The sequence below is a fragment of the Miniopterus natalensis genome, chromosome 21 (assembly GCF_054644295.1).
Source record: "Miniopterus natalensis isolate mMinNat1 chromosome 21, mMinNat1.hap1, whole genome shotgun sequence".
Lineage (NCBI taxonomy): Eukaryota > Metazoa > Chordata > Mammalia > Chiroptera > Miniopteridae > Miniopterus > Miniopterus natalensis.
This window is the reverse complement of record NC_142101.1, coordinates 15,463,558-15,484,029: the sequence shown is the minus strand read 5'-3', so window position 1 is coordinate 15,484,029 and position 20,472 is coordinate 15,463,558. Positions and strand designations below refer to the sequence as shown.

Here is a 20,472-nt window from a genome sequence, read left to right as displayed (position 1 = left end):
GTGAGGCCGGGGGACACGAGAGCTGGCTTCAGAATCACCTTGAGTGGCCGAAGGGGACCCCCTGGGTAGACTTGTAGGTGAGCATATCTGAGCCCAGCGGAGGGAAGGGAGCGTCGCCGGCCATCTGCCCGAGTCCGGGGCTGCCTGGGAGCCCTGGGAGAGGCCGTCTTGTCTTGTCTTGTCTTGTCGACAGACCTGTAGTCAGAGGAATTAGGACACCAGTGACGCCGAGAGTGCCGAGCACCTGCCAGGCAGCTCCTTTACGGGCCCTCATTTCTAAGTCCAATGAAGAGTTTCAGAGAGACCGAATATTGGCTATATTTGCTTTTTTTTTTTCCCCTCTCTCAATCCCGACCGTCTATTCCTCTTTATATTTACTCCCTCCCAAGTCCTGACTTTAAGATGCTGGCAGCCTTGGCCCGTGCCCCGTGAAATCGGTAAACAGCCTGCAGTCCTAGCAGGGAGTGCCCGGCTGCTCCTTAGCTTAGCCTGAGGGCAAAGCAACAAGTCAGCTTCGTGCCTCGAAGTAATTAGGCGGCAGCCTCACAAAGGAGCCGACTGGAGGCCCCGAGAAAAGCTCCCCGTGCCAGCCAGACGTGCATTGGCCATTCTGTGCCTCACTGCTGTGATTCTGGAAAGATTAGACAGACCCCCGGGCTGGTAAGGAGTCGCCGCACCCATGGAGCTTGTGGACAGTCTGCAGCGGTCACCGCGGAGCTGCAGGCAAAGTCCATCTTTCCTGGAAAGCGGAATGTGGACGTTTGCTTGTTTGGGGAGAAAAGTGCCCTCTCAGCTGGGATGAGCAAGGGTGCCCGCGACTGTGCATTTTAATCTTTATTTCGCCAGCGTTTTGTGCGCCCTGGAAAGATGCTACTCCTTGGTTTTTCAGGGTGTTAGCAAGAGGTAAAGAATAAAAAGCGCTTCTAAGCCACGAAGCGATTAAAGACGCTATTCTACATTTCCAGGTTTAATGCGTTAGTGGAATCGACACATTGCGCCTTCCTACGGCTGACCTTGTGGGGAGCCCTGGCTGGATTCTGGGAGAGCTGAGTGGATAGCGATGCCGTGGGCTCACTGGACTCTTTAAAGGTCATCAGTGGGCCGAAAGCGTAGCTATTCTGCCCTCAGGATATTGCAGAGAGAGAGAAAAAAAGAAAGAAACCCCAAAGCGAGAGAGCTTTACCTGCTTTAACGAATGAGAGACACCCAGCGGCAGGACAGGGCGGCCTCCATGGCCTATTCCAACCATCGGACAGCCAACCACCGTGAGGCCATCCGAAGGGACATGTCACGTTCAGGTGCACCTGCCCCTTGTCCTGGACACACCCTAAGTGAACCACTCGCCTCCCAGCAGCCGCAGCCAGCTGGTCCCTTTCTGCAACCAAGGATTTTACTGCTAAACCCCAGCACCCCCCTCCCACCCAGGCGGCCTGCATCCTGGGCACGAAGGAAGTGTAGAGGCCTTGAAATGAAATAGGTGTCTCCCCGTAGGTGGGTTTTACAAAGGTGCTGGGGACTCTGCAGAAGAAACCAGAGACCCCGAGTCCGTCCCAGCTCCAGAAAGCCACCCCCCCGGGTCGCCTCCACCGCTATGTTCTTTGGCCGCCCTGTGTCAGGAGGGGCCAGGCGCTCACGCTGACAGCATCAAATAGCAGTGAGATGGAGGCCAAGTCCCATAGGCTGATGCTGACACAGTTAGTTAGACTCCCAGGTGCCAGGGGCATGTCGAGTCTGACACCGGCCCCCAAGTGGAGACTCCCACTCTCAGGGCCAGATGCTCCGGGGCTGGGTTACGTTTAACCCGAGGGATGGCGGAGGGAGCGTCAGAAACCACGGCGGATGCGCTGTTTATTTCTCGGTCATTTCGTGTGAAATCGCTGTGACTTGAATGTCAGCAGCGTCTGGGATGTGGTGGTGAAATGAAATCCATCCCCGGCGTGCCAAGACAAATTTCAGGAAACCCCAAAACACAATTGTCTTGGTTTCGTGCTTGGCCGTGTCTGCACACACACACATAGAGGCTGCTTTATTGCCCTCCAACCGCTGGGTGGGTTACTTGTCTTGCGGCCCCCTGGGGGATGCCTAATGAACCCCAAACTACTTCCCTCGAAGCTGGGGATGTCAGGGACGAGGGGCTGCCGCGAGCATTACGCATGTCAACAGTCCACGCCAATTACTGGAAGCTGCGGGAACAGTCCAGTTATTTCTGGAAAGGGGAACAGGAGCGTGTTCTTTTCCTTTGAGGAGCTTGGAGATAAGAGCCAGTGTAGGCTGGGCATCCAGAAGACCCTGGGCAACACTGGTGGCAGCAAAGCGCCCCTGAGTAAGGCCCCGGAGCGCCTAACCAGGGCCATTCTTTTTAGGAATATCCCTGCAGATACTAGGCCTCGCATTCAAGTTTCTCGAGCTTTCTTGCAAGGCCAAGCTGATCGCCGGTTGAGAAGGAGCCACTTCTTTGTGCCCATCTCTTGCGACAAGGCTCTGAGATGGGGGTTGGTATTTCTGCCTAGGGTGGTATTCGGGCCTTCGACTCCGGGGCTCCTCTCCGCGGAAGGCGGGACGTCGAAGTGAGAAGCCACAGAATTGATGGAAAGGCCAGCCTCTCCTTGACTGTAGACAAGAGTTATCTTTCCCTCCTTGCTCTTAGTTTCTTTACCTGTGAAATAGGGATTAAAAACACTTTCTTGCCCTGGCCGGTGTGGCTCAGTGGGTTGAGCATAATTCCATGCACCGAGAGGTCGCCGGTTCAGTTCCCGGTCAGAGCACATGCCTGGGTGGCCTGCTCGGTCCCCAGTAGGGGGTGTGCAGGAGGCAGTGGATGGATGTTTCTCTCTCATGGACGTTTCTCTCCCTAAAATCAATAAAAACATATACTTTTAAAAACCCTCCTTCTCAGCTATTGTAACATGGGAGGGGTCATGGAGTAGAATTCTGAGGCTACAGTGAGACCAGACCATTCTTTTTAGGGTCCAATGAGACAGACTCTCAGGGGCCAGGTCCCAGGCATGGGTATTTTAAAAGTCCTTCAGTTTGAAATGTGTAGTCAAGCCAGACAATTAGTGTAAGTCATGGGGGAATTTTACTTTTCTGTTATAAGACCCTCAGAGTCCTTGTGCTGGCTGCAATGTCTCCTCTTCTCTGTTTCCCCCTGGCCTGGTCCCTTCACTGTCGTTAGGAGACCCAAGCAGGGTCGCTGGTGGGAGCTGCTCAGCCGTCTTCTCACCTCCTGCACTAACTGCTTCTGCTTATAAAACAAAGATCCAAAAACGTGCCTTTGTGTCACAGAATGAGGCAATTGAACCAGAAACAGCCAGAACAGTTCTAGTAGCCGGCGGGGCCGAGGGCTGCTTGCCAGCGGGGAGGGAGCAGAGCCGACGGCCACGCTTCACTATCAACCCACTGCTGTAAATATTTGCAAGCGCCCCTTCGAAGCTCGAAAGCCTGGGACAGGATCGCTGCACCATTTGCGTAGGAGAAGAAACAAAACTGACCTCGTGGTCCGCGGCAGCCACAAAAAGAAAGCGTGTGCATGGGCAGGAGACCAGAAAGGGGGGGGAAATGGCTCAAAGTTTAATAAACATGAAAGAGAAGAAAAATAAATCTCAAGAGCTCTTATTTACCCACTTGGTGGAAGGAGGAGATGGGGCGGGCGGGTGTGAAGGATGGTGTTCGGGGACCCGGCCTGCGGGGGCTGCGCGGAAAGGCACGGGGGAGATGAACTGGATGTTTACGCTTTCTAATGACAGGAAGCACACTGAGTGAGCTTTGCGCTCCCCGGGTGCTCTTTCGAAGCATGTTTTCAGCTTCTGCTGTCCAATGGAGAGGCTACGGGACGATGGAGACAGCCACGAGGCCTGTGGAAGGGTCTGGGCAAAGCAGAGAGGGCGCAGAGTCCGAGTGCCTGGCCCCGGCCCCACGCAGGCTTCTCGTCCTGGGCGTGGGACTGTTCTCAGCTGGCCTGGTCAGCTGATACCAACCCGTTCAATCACCTGGGCTGGGCGCGTTCAGAGGGGAGACAGATCGACTTCTTCTTGGCAGCTACTTTTTCACATTGCTGTGCTTGGGGCTCCCAAAACATTCCTGCTTGTATAGATGTTCACCCCCTTGAAAGCGGTCCACCAACTATTTCATGGTGTAATGCAGTGGGCATCAATGTGTTGGCATGAATACTTTCTTTTCTCCAAAACCTGGATCCCTTAGATTTTTTTTTGATTTTTTTATTTGTTCGTTTGTTTCTGAGACTTTTGGCTCCTGACCTACAAAGCCTCAATTCACACAGTCTCACTGCTTCCCCACAGGCTGCTTTCTGAGCAAGCAGGACCTGGGGACAGGGATGGGGCCAGGTTCTCAGGCTTTCAGGCTGAAAAAGCATAGAGCTCCTCAGATGGGGAAATCTTGGTGTGTTCCTAGCTTTTTTTTTTTCTTTTCTTCAGTGTAATCGTCAGGGCATGGATTTCTCAAGAAATCACGAAAGGGATTTATTTCTATTTCAAGATCGGCAAGATGGCTCATTTATTTAATAAGAACTTGACCTTGCCCATAGCCAGATGCCAGAATCTTTCAAGGCTCCCATTGATGAGCAGCTACTCAAACAGTGGATATTCCGTAAACTGTGTGTGCGCGGAGTCCTGTCCTGGGTATGAAAGACTTGGCAAGCATGCTCCCTGCCCTCAAGATTCTTAAAATTGCATCGGGGGGAGGGGCAGACAAATAAACAAACATAATTCGGAAGTAATCAAAACAAGTGACAAGAGCCATCAACAACAGTGAATGATTCTGTTTTCATGAAGCTGCGCCATTCAGGAGAGGGTCGAAGGGAGTAGTGAAGCCACCGGAGATGGACAGAGTGTTCCGGAATAATGAAAGAAAGTGAACAGGAGATTTTAGAAGGGGACTGTAGAAACACCTGCACCAAGTGGCCTGCCCAGTGTAGGGGCATAATCAGCGGGTGCTGCGTAGGACGCGTGGGGATGGAAGGTGGACCTTGCTTCTGGTATGGCCTCAGTGGTGTCTTTAGAGCAATGGCAGGTGACCACAAAATAACAACAAAACTCTAGCCACCCGTGAGCTTGAAACTGTTGTGTGCTGTTTACGTGGCTCAGAACCGAAGGAATATGGGCTGATTCTCTTCATTGGCCACGATCCCCTCCACCAAGGACATTATCCTGAACATAGAGTTTTAAGACTGGGCCTTGCATCGCCAGTATACGGGTATAGTTTTTTTTTGTGTGTGTGTTTTTTAATTCAAATTTCCTCATTCTCACAAACTAGAGGGTGTATTTGGTCACATGTAAGTGAAAAACCAAGCTTTCGAAGCCAAAAAAAGATGCAATACACGAACCTGGAGAGAGTAGAACATTTGGATGCCAACGTTTCAGGGGGGGGAGAAAAATACATGGGCAAACTGCTTGCATTAGGAGCTATTTTCTTGGCATATGTGATTAAAGTATACGCGAGCCTGACAGCTCTCTCCAGCATCGGCTGTCACGAACATGCTCCAGCTCATGACCGTCTAACGTTTTCCGCGGGGCTATGTCAGCTTTCAAAGGACAGGGTTAACTGCGCGCCCGCAAATGGAGTTGGAAGTGGTTTGTTAATCTCCATTAATCTGCTACTCCCGTAACCAAATGCACATGTTTATTTTATTTTATTTTTTTCTAGTTCAATTGCTAATGGTATGAAATTGGCCATTGAAAACGAAATCATTCTGTAGATACTTTCCTCATGGTTTCTCGAGACTGTCTAACGCTGCACTTTTTTTTTGAGACAATGGATTTTTATCATTTTCAATGACTGCCCTAACTTTTCACAGATGCCATCCCGCCCACTTTCTACAGACCCTACTTCAGGATTGTCCGGTTCGACGTCTCGGCGATGGAAAAAAATGCTTCCAACCTGGTGAAGGCGGAGTTCAGAGTGTTCCGCCTGCAGAACCCAAAGGCCAGGGTGCCCGAACAGCGGATCGAGCTGTACCAGGTAGCCTTCGCCCGGGGGGTTTGAACGCACGATCGGCTCCAATCTGGGGGTGAAAGTCCTTTTATTTTCTTAGATTTCCTGAGCTGATGCAAACCATCCCGTACATTCACAGAGATACAGACCGCCCCCTGGGTTAATCCTCTTATCGCTCGGGATGGAAGAACCTTTAGAAGGGGGTGGTCATGCTCCGGCCACACTTTTCCAGTGGCCTGAGTGGCTGGGGTACCCACCCTCCCGGGGGCTCTCGTCGGGAAGTCCACCCGCTGATCTGGGGAGTCAGAAAACCCCGGCCCGGCCCCACGCTCAGGAGAGAAGTCAGCCGGCCCTCCTCTCATCTAGGGCTGTCGTCCTGTCTTCTCGCCTGTGACCATCCTTCCTGGCGTCTTCTCTTTCCCTCTTTATGTTTTTCATTCTGTCCTCATGGACCTCAGCCCCTCTGATTCTGGCTGCTCTTTCCAGTCCTCTCCAGCTCCGCACCTGGTGCACACACACATCGTACAGAAATTGTCACTCCCTGTGGCCAGGGACACACAGCGGAGCAGTGGCAGGGCTCGGAAAGTCACTCCCTGTGGCCAGGGACACACAGCGGAGCAGTGGCAGGGCTCGGACGCCCGATCGCCCGCTTCCCACCACACGCTATGCTGTTTGTGGCGAACATTTCCCTTCCTCTTTGCCTCCGTAGCAGCCAGAGTAGAAGAAAAATTTTAAAAAATCAGGCTGGCTAGCGGGTGGAGTGGTGTTTGGAAGAAAAGCAAAGCCTGGATTCTCAAAAAAAAAAAAGTTAGATCAAAGGTAGCCAGCCACATTTTGAGGTGATTTAAAAAAAATAATGATAACTGAACCATGATTACATGTCCTCTTTTGTTTTCTTTCTGAATCAAATCACTCTGACTTGTTTCTGCGTTCAGACGACGGCCTCATGGGTTGTTCCCTGGCCCTGTTCCAGTTAGGTGGAAGGCCGGGCCTCATAGGTATTGCGGCCAGTGACACAGGCTGCTAAGTCGCTGTCCTTCTTTGGCTCCTGACCTTGTGCTCTGAGGAGTGGCCTCTGATAGCAGGGTTACCTGTTGCAAGGATCTGCAAGGCCGTGGCTAAATCCTAAGCCTTTCCAACTCATTTATTTTTGTCTTCGAGCTGAAAAGTGAGTGTTAAACGGTGTTTCAGATTTGAGGATGAAAGGGGGAATTGTTGATTAGGAGGTAATTGCAGTGAACAAAGGTCTGAGTGGGAGAAGTGAATCACCGGCCGCTTTAATGAATATCTGACACACAGGCATCATCTCTGCAAAAGGCCTTAGACTACACATCCCCCTGAGGCTTTAGAGAGAAAATACATGGTCGATGGTGTCGACCTGCTTTATAAGGGACCCTATTGCTGCAAAATGAAGGTTGGGGGACCCTGACATTTTGGGGAGTATGGCACTAATGGGGTTAATGAAAGAAGCCCCCTTTTCCTAACCCCAAACATACACACATGCACACACCCCCCCCCCCCAGAGTTCAGCTTTCATTTCTCATATTGCCCGAGGGCGTATAAAATAAAATGTCAGCCAGAAAAACCGACTGTCTGTTCAATTAGACTTTGCACAAAGTGCTACTGGGAGAAAAAAAAAAAAGTTAGAGCGTGTGTTGTGCAGAATTTTACAGCGTGCGACCTCCTTACTGCTGATCCTAACCCCCGCACCACACTGAGACACACAGAGCACAGTAACCCACTTCAAAAAAAAGCCAGAAAAAAGCCATGAAGTATAATAAACACTTTGTTTGTGCGAGGCTATTAATATCTCAGGGTTTTTTCAACCTGGTCGAGTGACAGGCTCGCTGGCCTCCCAGGGAAACCGGATCGTTATCATTTGCATTAAGTATGACGTTACCCTGGGTCTGTTTACCTCGCGAGCAGACGGGACCCCACGTGCACAGTGGTTCTGCCACACTGCATTCAAAGAAATGTTAGTAATCATGCAGTTGCAGCTAATATTCCGTGCTCTTTTGGGGAATGCGACTCAGCAACAGTGCTGACAGTCATTGCTAACAGCTTCCTGTGTGCTGGGCCCTATTTTAGCCGCTTTCTGTAGATTGATTCATTCCATCCTTAGATTTCATTTAATCCTTACAATACGGTTCCCCACGTGGCAGGAAACAACTGGAACTGTTGATTAGGAGGTAACAGCAGTAAACAAAGGTCTGAGTGGGAGACCGTGTATTTTGATAACTCCAGTCATCCCAGCGTGTGAGGCTCGGCCTTTGGGACTGACTTGACTCGTGGACCCGCCTTAGTTTCCCCTTCAGACCCCGCCGTCGAGGGTCGCGCCGCACCTCCCTGGCCTTGCCCTCGCCGGGAGCCTTCGGGCCGGGCGGCCGGGCCTTTCTCTCTGCCCTGTGGTTTCCAGATGATGGTCTCAGGCAGGTGACTCGGCTGCAGCTTCCGAGAGCCTCATCACACAAAGGGCTCCTTCATCCCTCGACCTGCAGGAACGGATTCACTTGTTCACGCACATGTGCCAACGGCACAAAGGCCCATCTGTAGAGAAAGAAAAAAAAAAAACCCACAAAAAACAAGGGGGAACAATAGAGAATTATAAGGTGTTTTCATCACAGAGGAGAGACAGGCCTTCGTGTGCGTGCGTCTGCAGGCAGACCTGGTGACGCCGTCCTAGGGCTCTCTGCATGTCAGACTTTATCCTAACTGCACGTGGACAGATGTCGCATAGGAACTACGCGCTGTGTGGAGAGAGAGACCCTGCAGCTACACAATAGTGAAGACACCTGAGCCCCCGAGAGGCTGTGTTTTACGTGGGGCTTTCCTTTGGTTCCACCCGAGTCCATCGGGCAGGCTGTGCGGGACTCCTGACGCCCTCCCGGGCGGATGCAACCACAAAGGAGCCGCGGCCACCCCGGGACGTGGCGATGGCGGGAGCCAGATAAGTCCTGGAGGGTAATCGGGCTGCACGTCGGCTTGTTGGGCACCCCCAGAGCGGCCCCGCGCTGTTCACGGAGGCTGCCCTTGAGCAGGAAACGGGCACAGGGCTGCATTTACGCCTCAGTGAGAGGAAGGCCATTTCCCTAACTCCTGATCCTCTGTATTGGGAATTCTCTTTCTTGGGTTTTCTCTCTAATTTTCATTCCACAGTGAAGTCGATGACCTAGAGAGGGTAAAATACAGTATAAAATTGCTCACACCACCTGGTGATTCTTTCTGTTATCTTTATATACTGGGTGTCCCAAAGCAATGTACACACACACTTTGAATCATTAAAAAGGCAGTGCTTGTTAAAATACATTTTGTTTTCAAAAATTGAGCTATCAGCTGTTAAAGTGTGTGTACATTTTTGGGGAATATATGTGTGAATATATATAATCTCTGTGGTGTGTGTGTGTCTGTGTGTAAAATTCCAAGAAGTAGTTTCTATCTGTCACTCTAAAAGATGGGCTTCTCTGTCCTTGACCGTGTGTGCCTTTCTACTGGAGGCTCTTGGTCCATAAGAATTTACCAAGCAGGGACCTTGCAGACAGCAGGGGAAAGACCCTGGGAGAGTGAGAAAGGGTCAGGAGGGTCTTTGCCTTGAAGAGCTTCACAGTCGGGTTGAGCGTTTTGAACAGACTCAACCCAGTTCAGTGTCCGAACTCTGTTACCGGTTGATTGTGTCCCCTCGAAAAATAGAGGTTGTCTTAATCCTCGGGACCTCAGAGCATGTTATTTGGAAACAGGGTTGTTGAAGATGTAATTAGTTATGGTCAAATGAGGTCCTACAGGAGTAGGGTGGGGCCCTGATCCTATATGACCGGTGTCCCTATAAGAGGCCGGCCGTGCGAAGACAGAGGCCCTCAGGGAGCCTGCTGTGAGGACAGGGGCAGAGGTTGACGTCCTGCGGCTGGAAGTCAAGGAATACCCAAGGTTTCCCGCAAGTCACCAGGTGCTGGAAGCGGGTTGGGAAGGCTCCCCCCACCTGGAGGCGCTGGAGGGAGCGGGGCCCAGTCCGCACCTTGCCTGCTGGCTTCTGGTCTCCGGAGCTGTGAGAGAGGAAACTGTTTGAAGTTTCGGGTGAGATGCCCGGGTTCCCTCCTTGGCCTGGGGTGTAAGGGCAAGGCCTGGCTCACGGCTGGCACTGTTTGTTGAACTGAACTGAAGGAAGTGAGCTACAACATGAATTCCAATGAGTAAATGAGGGCGCAGGTGCATATCATTGGCGTCTTAACAAGCCTTCCAGATGTTTCTAATGCGCTCATTATTCAGTGATTGACGACTGAACGAATTAACTGATTATATTAAATGTTTTAGTACGTGTCAGGTTTGTTTGTTTTTTTCCTTCACTTTTATTGTCACGAGGGCGCAAGGCTCCTCCACAGTCAACGAGATCTTGCCGGAGAACGGATGTTGGCGTATGTTGGAGAATTGGGGAGAATCAGATGTTTCTTGGTGGACAAGCCAAGACATACCTTCAGGAGTGGGCTCTGTCTGTCTGCGTGAGAGTGAACGTTGGTATTACCAAGATTCCCACCCAGAGAGTCAGGATCCTCCCAAATTAAGTCAACAAATGTGCATTCTTGAAGCTGTTAGTGTCGGCAAGCCAGGATACAGGTCTGGAGATTAAGTGCTGTTGTTTCCCTCTATCTTTCGGGAGCTCGATATCCCATGGAAAGAAATTAACATTTACAGCCCCCCCATACACACAGGATTACCCTGATGCCAAATTGTCCAACCGTGAGCTGGCCCTTCTCAAAAGTAGGAGTCCAGCGTCCCGAGAAGTCTTCGAAGACAGAGCAGTTGGAGAATGAATTGTGTTGTTTTGGAGCAGATGACCTCTGAGTGCCTCTCTAACGCGGGCATTTCATGCTCCTGAGGTTACCAGCTCACTGTCAGGCAGATCTGAGAGCACGGTGCTCAGAGCCAGCAGAGCAAACGTGTAGTTCAACATTCGTTAATCCGTGCAAATCACCGCAAATATTTACATTAACTACGTTAAAATCATTAAATGCCTTTAAAGACACTGCAAGATGGGCTTATCCTAGTTGAGCTGGGGTTTTCCTCTATAGCCCTAGAGTTCAGTGTCCCTTTCTAAGTCAGGTTGCAGCGGCCTCCTGGCTCTCCTGTAGGTCTGCTGATACCTGAACATGCAATCAAGTTTCCAGCATTTTCTTATAGCTCTTTGCAACGTCTCACAGGAGTGGAAGAGGTATCCTTCCTTCATGTCTAAGCCAAGTCCTGATTGACTTACACCATCATTCCTTTAAGACCAAGATTCCCTCCAGCTATAATTTTGCATCCAGACTCCTATTTCTTTTATTTATTTTTTTGCCCCCAAACTATTGGGTAACACCAGTGACTTTTGCCTCCATCCACTCCCTGATTGGCTGCTTTCCAGGGGCCGAGAGATGAATGGATCCTTTTGTGCAGGGAGTTTTGTAATTCAGTGAAGAGCTCAGAGCCTCGCCAGAGGCGGTGTGTGGATATTTTGCACATAACACAGATAATGTGTGTATATCAATAATGTAATGGAGGCAAGATTCAAGCAGCAGAGTGGGTGGCAGCTAAGTGACAGACAGCTGAATCTAATTTTCAGTATATTAGGGGCTCTCTTTTCTAATTCAATAAGGAATGGGTTGGTCTGTTATGTAAAGAAAAATGTCATTTAAAGCAGGGGATTATAGAGACATAGAGAGAGAGAGAGAGGGAGAGAGAGAAAATGCAGATCTTAAATATTTTAACTTAAAACACATGTGTATATGCACACACACACACACACACAATTTACACTCTGAGCTTCTTATAAAAGGCCAAGGACTTGTCTTTGACCACTGCTCTGCCTGCAGCCCACCCTCGTCCCACTTTTCGCATGAACCGCATCCACGGTGCATCATCTACAATTTCTAGCTCTCGATTTCTCCGAAGGATAGAAAAGCCTCAGGACAATTGCAGCCCGAGTGCGGGGCTCTTCTTCTTTCTATCTCTATGAAGTTGCCTGGTCTGGGCACCTCGGATAAGTGAAATCACACAGTCTTTGTCCTTTTGTGCCTGCCTTACTTCCCTTAGCATAATGTTTTTCAAGGTTCACCCACGGTGTAATATGTGTCAGCCTTTCATGCCTTTTTATGGCTGAATAAAACTCTCTTCTATGTGTATGTGGCATTTTGTTCCTCCGTATGTCTGCTGATGGACACTTAGGTTGTTCTCACCTTTCAGCTGCTGTGATCGTCGGTGTCCAAGTCTCTAAGTCTCTGCTTTCAGTTCTTGTGGGTTTATACCTAAGAGTGGAATTGCTGGATCATATGGGAATTCTATGTTTACCTTTTTGAGGAAACACCAAACTTCCCTCCCCCCTCCCCAAATTTTTTTACGGCAACATGTCTTTATGAAGGTTTTCTAAGGCACTCCGCTCGCTTTTCCCAGCAACAACGGCTCTCTTGACATCTAGTCCTGTATTTCTCAGTTTCTAGACCACTTAATTAACTTGGATAATTACACTAGCAAGTCCAACTATCATAAACAGGTTTAGAAATGTATACAGTTGATCCCTGCTAAGCATACAACTCAACTGGTGAGGCCAGAAGTACTCGGAACCTACTAGACTGTAGCTTTCCAACAATGAGCCCCAGCATTCAGTGGGTACCTGCTTATATATATATTACCGAACAAATGGGGAACACTGGTTAATCTGGCCAGTTCAATGGAGGCCAATTAAGAGAGCTTCTACTCGTCAACTGAATTTTCCTTGTCACGTAAAGACGTATAAAGAGATTCAGAGAGGACTGTGGCTCCACAGAAAACAGCTGGATACTCACCACTGTTAGCTCTCGGTACATGCATTGCTGGGAGATTAGAGACGGGCAGAGGCCGAAAGAGAATGGGAAGGTGACCGATCTGGTCACTTTTGTATAAACTCTTGAATTGAAGGAAGGACTGATGGATTTTCTCCCCTTAGTTTAACTTAGGGCGGGTGATAAATGGAAAGTAAACGGGATGGGGAGCTTGCGCCTATTCTTAGAAAGCAGATCCCTTTGAAGCCGAGATGGGAGACTTGGAGATGTGATTAGGTTCTCTGGCCGGCTCTGAAGCAGAATCTCGAAGCTGGAGGAGGAGTGCTTTCCTAGGGTGTCATTCATCCTTGTTAGCGACCCACGTGGTTAAAGGTTTGGGAAACTGCCCCTCTCGGTATCAGCTCCAGGGACTGGGTTTATTTAGCTTAGAGGGAGCGAGCATGCTGCGGGGGACTTACTAATAGGCTCCAAGGCCGCGAGGGATATTCTCTGGGTGATGGAAAGCAGCTGCTTCCTGTTGGAACAGAGGACTGGAGAAGACTGGAGTTAAACTCCAGCAAGTGGGTTTAAGAGCCCCTTGGCCAGAAAGTTCGAGACGGCAGGCCCCCGAGACCAAAGTGGCTTCCACGTCTCAGGGTCACGTAGCCGGCTGGCCATCTTTCTTGGGTGGTTTCGATGGGCTTGGTCCTGAACTAATAAAAAAGATACTAAGGACCTTTCAGCCACGCGACAGTTGTCTGTTGTCAGAACCTGTTTTGCCCTGGACGGTATGTCTAAGTGCTAAGGACACGTGCACAAATAGGGTAAGACCCCGTGCTAATTCGGAGCAACGCAGATGACCAAAACCTTCTAAAGTAACCCATCATTACAGGAGGCCAGCCCGGGCAGGGAATTTAAAGACAGAAAGTGAATCCTGGGTAGTTAGTAGTTTTGTAGACAGTGAGGCAGATGGAAATGCCCCAGAACTTCCCCCCATTGTCGTATCATTGTTATCCCAGGTTAGGTTAATTGAGCCATTTACTCTTAACTGGATACGTGACATCTTATTTGCCCGACTGGGAGTGTTTTCAAGGTGAGGTTGGATTTCCAGAGGATTGGCTGATGTCAAGCTCTGTTTTTAAAGTTATAGGTTCCTGTCAGCATTAACCGTGTGTGCATTGTCCACACGTTATATGTTCGCCTTGTCCCAACATTTATTATAATCTCATTAAAAATCATTGCCTCGATCATGGCATGTTCTGTGTCACCTGGAAGAGCGTGAGGGTGACTCGTGTTCCAACCCTCCCGGAGTTGCTTTCTTAATCTACCTTGCAGCAATGTTTTGAGGATTAAATTAAATTAAATAACATGTGCCAAGCCCAGAACCCAGCATTTCCCAGCCCTTAAGTCCTGTTTACTTGCTTCTTTTAATTCACAAAGAGCATCTCCTGCTTGTTGGGAGAACCGTGATTAGATTCTGTCCACTTAGTGAGGTTTATTGGACCTTAGGGGCAAAGGTCTGTAGAGTAAATAGGGTTTGTCTAAAATTCATGCCAGCACCTCTAAGTCCAATTGTATGAATCTCTTTCCTTTTGTAAACTTATTGAATCCAGAAAAAAACCCCACAAAAAACAGGCTACTATAATGCCAAATATTCTACAATGCATTTGTTGCCAAATGACCTGAGACAAACCATAGACACACAGAAGAGCAGTGCGTTTTAAAATCAACAGGAAGATCATGCATATTTATTTTACAAGGAGAGTAAATAAATCATAGTCATTTAATTACATCGAGAGCTGTGCTTTGAAATGATATCAAGTTGAAGATGCAGTCCTGGGGAAGCTTAGGAACCTGCTGGAGAGAGCAAGGCCATCTGTATGAAATGATCACAGAAGAGTAGACTCAGTGTCATGAAGGGCGGTAAAAAACAACCCAGGGCTTGAGCCCCTAAGTCCCGGGGAAGGGCAGGCTATGGGCCTGGGTAGGGAGTTAACATAGCTCCAGGAGACTTTAGGATCTTGGTTTGGCTGGTTCAGAAAAACACTGTCATTTAAAGACAGGCATAATTTTTCTTAAAAACCCCTAAAATGTTCACTTCCTACAGAAATCCAAGAACACACTGCAATTGCTCTTTATTTATTTGAAATAAATGCCTCCTTCTAAATCTCCGTGTTCAGGCTGATTTTCTTTCAGACTCTCACTACGCACCGGGCCAGACTTCTCCTGCCCAAATCCATTCTTAGTCCGTGGGATATGGAAAACTTTATAAATCATAACAAGTCACACTGAGAGTAAATATCCCAGCTCGGGACTCACCTCGAAAGCTGAGGCATGCCACGTTTTTTTAATGCCAGTGGATTTAGCGACGAGGGTTAGGACCTTTTTCTCTTTATTAGCAAGAGATTTATAATTCAGGGGCCTGCAGGGGGTGAACGTGGGTCCTCTGAACCGGACCCCTGCCCGCATCCTAAGTCCCCCAAGCAGGATAACAAAACCATTAACTTAATAGCATAGAATTCATGGCTGAAGTCTCACAAAGCTTATGTCAGCAAAGTAAAACAATTACTGTCGCTTTATTTTAGACACTTGGCCTTATGGGCCCTGTCACCTTTATCGCAGACGCAGCTGATTTAGTGGCCCTGTTTTTCATGGCGAATGGCCTGGCGTTACGTTTCCCTGCACGTGGCCACTCTTTGGAGAGGACGCTACGTGGATACTCTGGAGCGGAGCTAAATTTAGATAATGACCTGGAACTCTGTCCCTGGCCTTGGGTTCGCCCTGCTTGTCTGCGTGCCAATGAGCTCGTTTCCCTTTGCTCTTCCCTGCTCTAGATCCTCAAATCCAAAGACCTGACGTCTCCAACCCAGCGCTACATCGACAGCAAAGTGGTGAAAACCAGGGCGGAGGGGGAATGGCTTTCCTTCGACGTGACGGACGCTGTGCAGGAATGGCTCCACCACAAAGGTTACTCCCACCCTCTGTTTCCCTCCCTAGAGGTCCAGCGACCCTAAGTAATTGCAGGCTGATTGCGGATCTGAGGGCCTAGACGCACGTACGAATGACCCCCTTGGCTTCATGTTTTCCAGACAGGAACCTGGGATTTAAGATAAGCTTGCACTGTCCCTGCTGCACCTTCGTGCCCTCTAATAATTACATCATCCCCAACAAAAGCGAGGAACTGGAGGCACGGTTCGCAGGTAAGGGAGACTCAGCGGCTGCGGCGGGGGCGGGAGCGGGAGGGCCTGCTCGGGCAATCGCGGGGCTGTTGGCGCTGCGGTCCCCACGGGAGGGCCGGATTGTCTGGCGAGGCCTGGGGAGTTTCGTTTGTTCGGGCAAAGATATGGCTGGAGAGAGATCCTGGAAGGCAGAAGGGTTGGAAGAAGGGCTGGCTCCCGGTTTAAGCTGCTCGATGGATGCCCAGGGATGACCTGGCAGTGCCGACGGACTGACTCAGCAGCCCTCCCCACTGTTAGTTGAGTGTTTGAGCAAACCACTTCCCCACCTTTGCTAACGCTGTCAGAGAAGAAGGCGGCATGCGTTCAAGGAAACCCCCCAAACCAGCGTCAGGGACCCACAACCGTACTCCACAGGAGCAGGAAGGCCCCTCGCTCTGCGGCCCCTTTGACCAACATGACTTGTATGGGAGCCAACCTGACGTGTATGGGAACCACTCTTTCTGGCTGGTGCCCAACATCTTAAGTGTCTTCCTTATCAGACCTTTATCATAGTTTATGAACTCATAGCGAGGTTTTAGTTTCCCCAGGCTCTTGCTCACCTGCTAGTGAATTAGCCAATCGTGGGAGACAAGGAGATGCCCGTGATGTAGACTTCCCTCTCCTCTGTCACCGTCCAAAGACGTGTGAGATGAGGAGTCACTGGATGCTGAGACGTTGAGAGGGCAGTGGGTGTCGTGTGCCCTGCAGCGTTGGCCCCGCACCCACCAGGTCAGGGTGCCCGTTTCCCATCCCTAAGCGGCACCACCTGGGACCTCCCTCCACTGGCAGAAGGCTCCGGTGGCCCCGGCTCATGGAAAAATACTCCCAGAGGGCAGGTTTATTTCAGTCTCTAACCTCGTCATGATTCTCTAGGGTGTGGGGATTAAATGCTTAAACTGGCAGCCTCCTGCGCGTGCTTTGGGGAGCTTGAGTTTCTAAATCTCCGATGGAATCAGGAAGGTGCTGAGGGTGCCATAAACCCAATGAAAAAGCCCTTTCTTCCCCAAATAGCATCGGTGAGGGTGACTTCTGTTTCATTTGAACCCAATTCACTGCAATTCAGTGTAAGCCTTAGTTTCTGCTCATTAGGAAAGTTTTGGGTTTAGTAGTCCCAGGAAGCGAGCGAACCAGAGGGCGACAAGGCAGGTTCTCTTGCTGCGCGCTCAGCGTGAGGGGTTGGACACAGCGTGAACTGAGGACTGACTCACATCAACTGCCTAGGTTGCCCTTGGACTCGAGGTCAAAGGCTTTTTCTGTAGTGACTTTCATAGCCCGCAAGCCCTGTTTTGAACCCTGAACTGCCTCCTGCCAGGAGCCCCATTTAGAAGTGTTCGCTGTCACCTGCTTAGTCCCGCTGTGCCATGTCTATTTCCGTGGGGGAATGACTGTCGCCAGCTGATGCTGACGTCGTGGTCATCACTGCTATTTGTGACGATAGACGAGAAAAGAAAAGAAATATGGCTGATGATATGTGATGAAGGTAAAGCTAAATGTTTATTACCCAAATGCATTTTTTCAAGGTATTGATGGCACCTCCACATATACCAGTGGTGATCAGAAAACTATAAAGTCCACTAGGAAAAAAAACAGTGGGAAGACCCCACATCTCCTGCTAATGTTGTTACCCTCCTACAGACTTGAGTCACAACAGTCCAACCGGCGGAAGAAGCGCGCTCTGGATGCAGCCTATTGCTTTAGGTAAAGAAAATAAAAATAAAACAAAGCAGTTGTATCTGGTAACTCTTTCATTGCCTTTGCCTGTTCGTTGACCATGAGCTGACTTGACCTGCACTCATTGCGTAGGGCCAGGCGTGAAACAGCGTGGCCATCGCATTTCACAGCATCATTCCTCCCAGAGGCTTAGCGTAGTTATTTCTGTGTGGTGTTCGTCACCTCTCGAGCAACGAATTGAGTGTAAAGGGAGAAAACTAGCCCCCCCGAGGGCCCCCCCAAGTCCTTCTGAAGTTCTTTGGGGCTCAAGAAGAGAATAAGCTCTCTGCTCCCCAGAGCAGATGGAAGTTTATTTGAAGGGCGCGATGGTGGCCCCCTAGTTGGGGAGACTCGCTGTCTGTCTGCATGAGGCCTTCGTCCCCACTGCAGGCTGCCCAGGTCACAGCAGCAGAGATGAGAGACACGGAAGGCGAATGCTATTTGTCATGTCTTGAGCTGCAGAAGATGCGAGAAGTGAGGGCACACCGACTCATCCCCCTCCCGTGGGAGTTGGTGGAGGGAGAGCGTGAATGTCTCCCGTGGGTCCTTACCAGGCCTGCCGAGAGGAAGGCTCTATTTCCAGAGCGGGGTGTGACAGGTCCTCACTGACAAAGCATCAGAGTCACGAGCGAAGTGGCGTTTGGGGGTTGCCAGGGCCAGTGTTTGCACTAAGCAAGACTCCATGTTTCTCGGCCTTCAGTTCATTCCTAGATCAAGGAGCGTGACATGAAATAAAGGATTTCTTTTCAAAAGAAAATGCTTTAGATGGAGCTTTGAAAATAGCTCTTGTATTTCATCATTTTAGATTGGAAAGGGCGGTTAGAGGCTGGCCGGCTACACTGGGCAGCATTGGCTGGAAAGAGCTTGGTCTCCATCAGCCGCCTCTCTCTCTATCTAGTCGTTCAAGGGAAAGGCTTGATTTTCAGCATCACGGCCAGGGGCTCAGGGTATAGGATAGAAAAGGGAAAGTCGTCCCAGCAAATCACCGTAACACCCCATCATGAAAGTCACTCGGATCACAGTAAAACCACTAAGACCTGGCCCATGATCTTTGCTGATAGATATCTGTTGAATAAATGAATGAGGCACTTTTCTGGTTTGGGATGAGGGCAGGGGGGGAAATCAGCTTTAAAATCTCCATTGCTCTTCTTTTAACAGAAATGTGCAGGATAATTGCTGCCTACGTCCACTTTACATTGATTTCAAGAGGGATCTTGGGTGGAAATGGATCCATGAACCCAAAGGGTACAATGCCAACTTCTGTGCTGGGGCATGCCCGTATCTGTGGAGTTCAGACACGCAGCACAGTAGGGTAAGCACTTGGCTGACTTGTCTCTTCTGTCCTTGGGTTGCTGCCGTGGACCTGCCGATAACGGTTGACCCTTGAACAATACGAGGGTTGGAGGCACCTACCCCCCCCCACACATACGGTTGAAAATCCACGTTTAACTTTTGACTCCCCCAAAACTTAGCTACAGCCGTCCCTCTGCGTCGGCAGGTTATTTGTTCCAGGACCCTTCAAGGATACTAAGAAAATGAGACCTCAGGTCTTTTATGTAATAGGGAGTGGAACAGCACCTCCTGTCGGTCCCCGCATCTGCCATAGGTTGAGTCTGTGGATGCGAATCCCGGGATACAGAGGGCTGACTGTATATATATTGAAAAAATTGCATATAAGTGGACCCACGCAGCTCAAACACATGCTGTTCAAGGGTCAGCTGCACTTCCTTCCTCGGAAGGTAGACTCCTTGCTTTATAACTAGGCCACCGTTTGCTCTGTCTTACTGGGTTTCATTCCTGACATGTGGCCGCGCATTGGGGTTTTGCCTCTAAATCTCCTCATTAAAGAGGCATTAGAAAAACTGCTTTCGCTGCAGGGTAGGAAAACGCATCCACTGCCAACTAGATCCCATAACGCATTCAGCCGAACTCAGAGAGCTTCGGGGTTATCCATTATCTTAGACAATCCGCATTATCCAATTCCTCTTTAATTCCTATGAAAAATCATGCGTTAGGGGAACATGAAGCCTATTTATTTATAAATGCCCGCATATGCTGGACTCTCAATTGACACCTACGGCTCCCCTGCCCTCAGCTGTTTCCCCAGCCCCCCTGCAGGTGCTGGCACCCGGGGCCGGCCATGCGCTTGGCCACGTGAGGGAAGCCTGCCCATGCCTGTCCCTTGGTCCGGGCTCCCTGGCCAGGCCGCCTCATCTGGGCTGTGGCAACCGTAGCCGTAATGTGGGCAAGGCCCAGCTGCCAAGTAGAAACCTAACTCGCCCTCCCAGATACACAGAGGGAGTGTGTGAAGGCAGAGGCCACACTTGTTTTTCAAGGAGAGAGGAAGAAGAACTGTCGTGGTCACAAATATGTGGTTTGGACGGCTGCCCAAGGAGCCAGAGGCGGCTTCATAAAGTGGTCAGTGTTGCCGGCTGAACGGATCCTCTGTCCCGGGCTGAGAAAATCGCAGTGGATCTCGAGGAAAAGGTCACCGGCTGTTTGACTAACACATTAATGGCATCCTTGGAAATGACTCCTTATCATCACCGGGGAACTTGCTTCCATCGGAACAAGCCGCAGTCCCCTCAGATAAGAAACGGGGTTAAGGGTCCGGGACTGACTGCGGAACGACCCCCTCGTGTTAGGCCCGGCCGCCCGCCGGAAAGCTGAACAGAGGGTTGACTACTCTCATTGTCATTATCTTTATTACTGTTTTAAACACAATGTAAGATTGGCCCTGGCCGGTGTGGCTCCGTTGGTTGAGCGCCGAGAGGTCGCCGGTTCGATTCCCAGTCAGGGCACAAGCCCGGGTTGCGGGTTCGATCCCCAGTTTC

The 20,472-nt window shown here is 50.0% G+C and overlaps 1 protein-coding gene across 3 annotated transcripts in view; it reads left to right on the top strand.

The window, feature by feature from the left end:
- Positions 1-20,472, top strand: part of TGFB2 (transforming growth factor beta 2) — a 53,401-nt gene that overhangs the window by 29,195 nt on the left and 3,734 nt on the right. For 2 of the 3 annotated variants that reach the window (XM_016221196.2, XM_016221197.2), the window contains 5 exons: positions 5,813-5,976; positions 15,545-15,677; positions 15,800-15,910; positions 17,449-17,626; positions 18,797-18,950. In XM_016221196.2, the coding sequence (XP_016076682.1) occupies positions 5,813-5,976; positions 15,545-15,677; positions 15,800-15,910; positions 17,449-17,626; positions 18,797-18,950 (740 nt within the window). The remainder of the gene's footprint in view (positions 1-5,812; positions 5,977-15,544; positions 15,678-15,799; positions 15,911-17,448; positions 17,627-18,796; positions 18,951-20,472) is intronic. The other variant, XM_016221198.2, reaches the window with a different exon arrangement.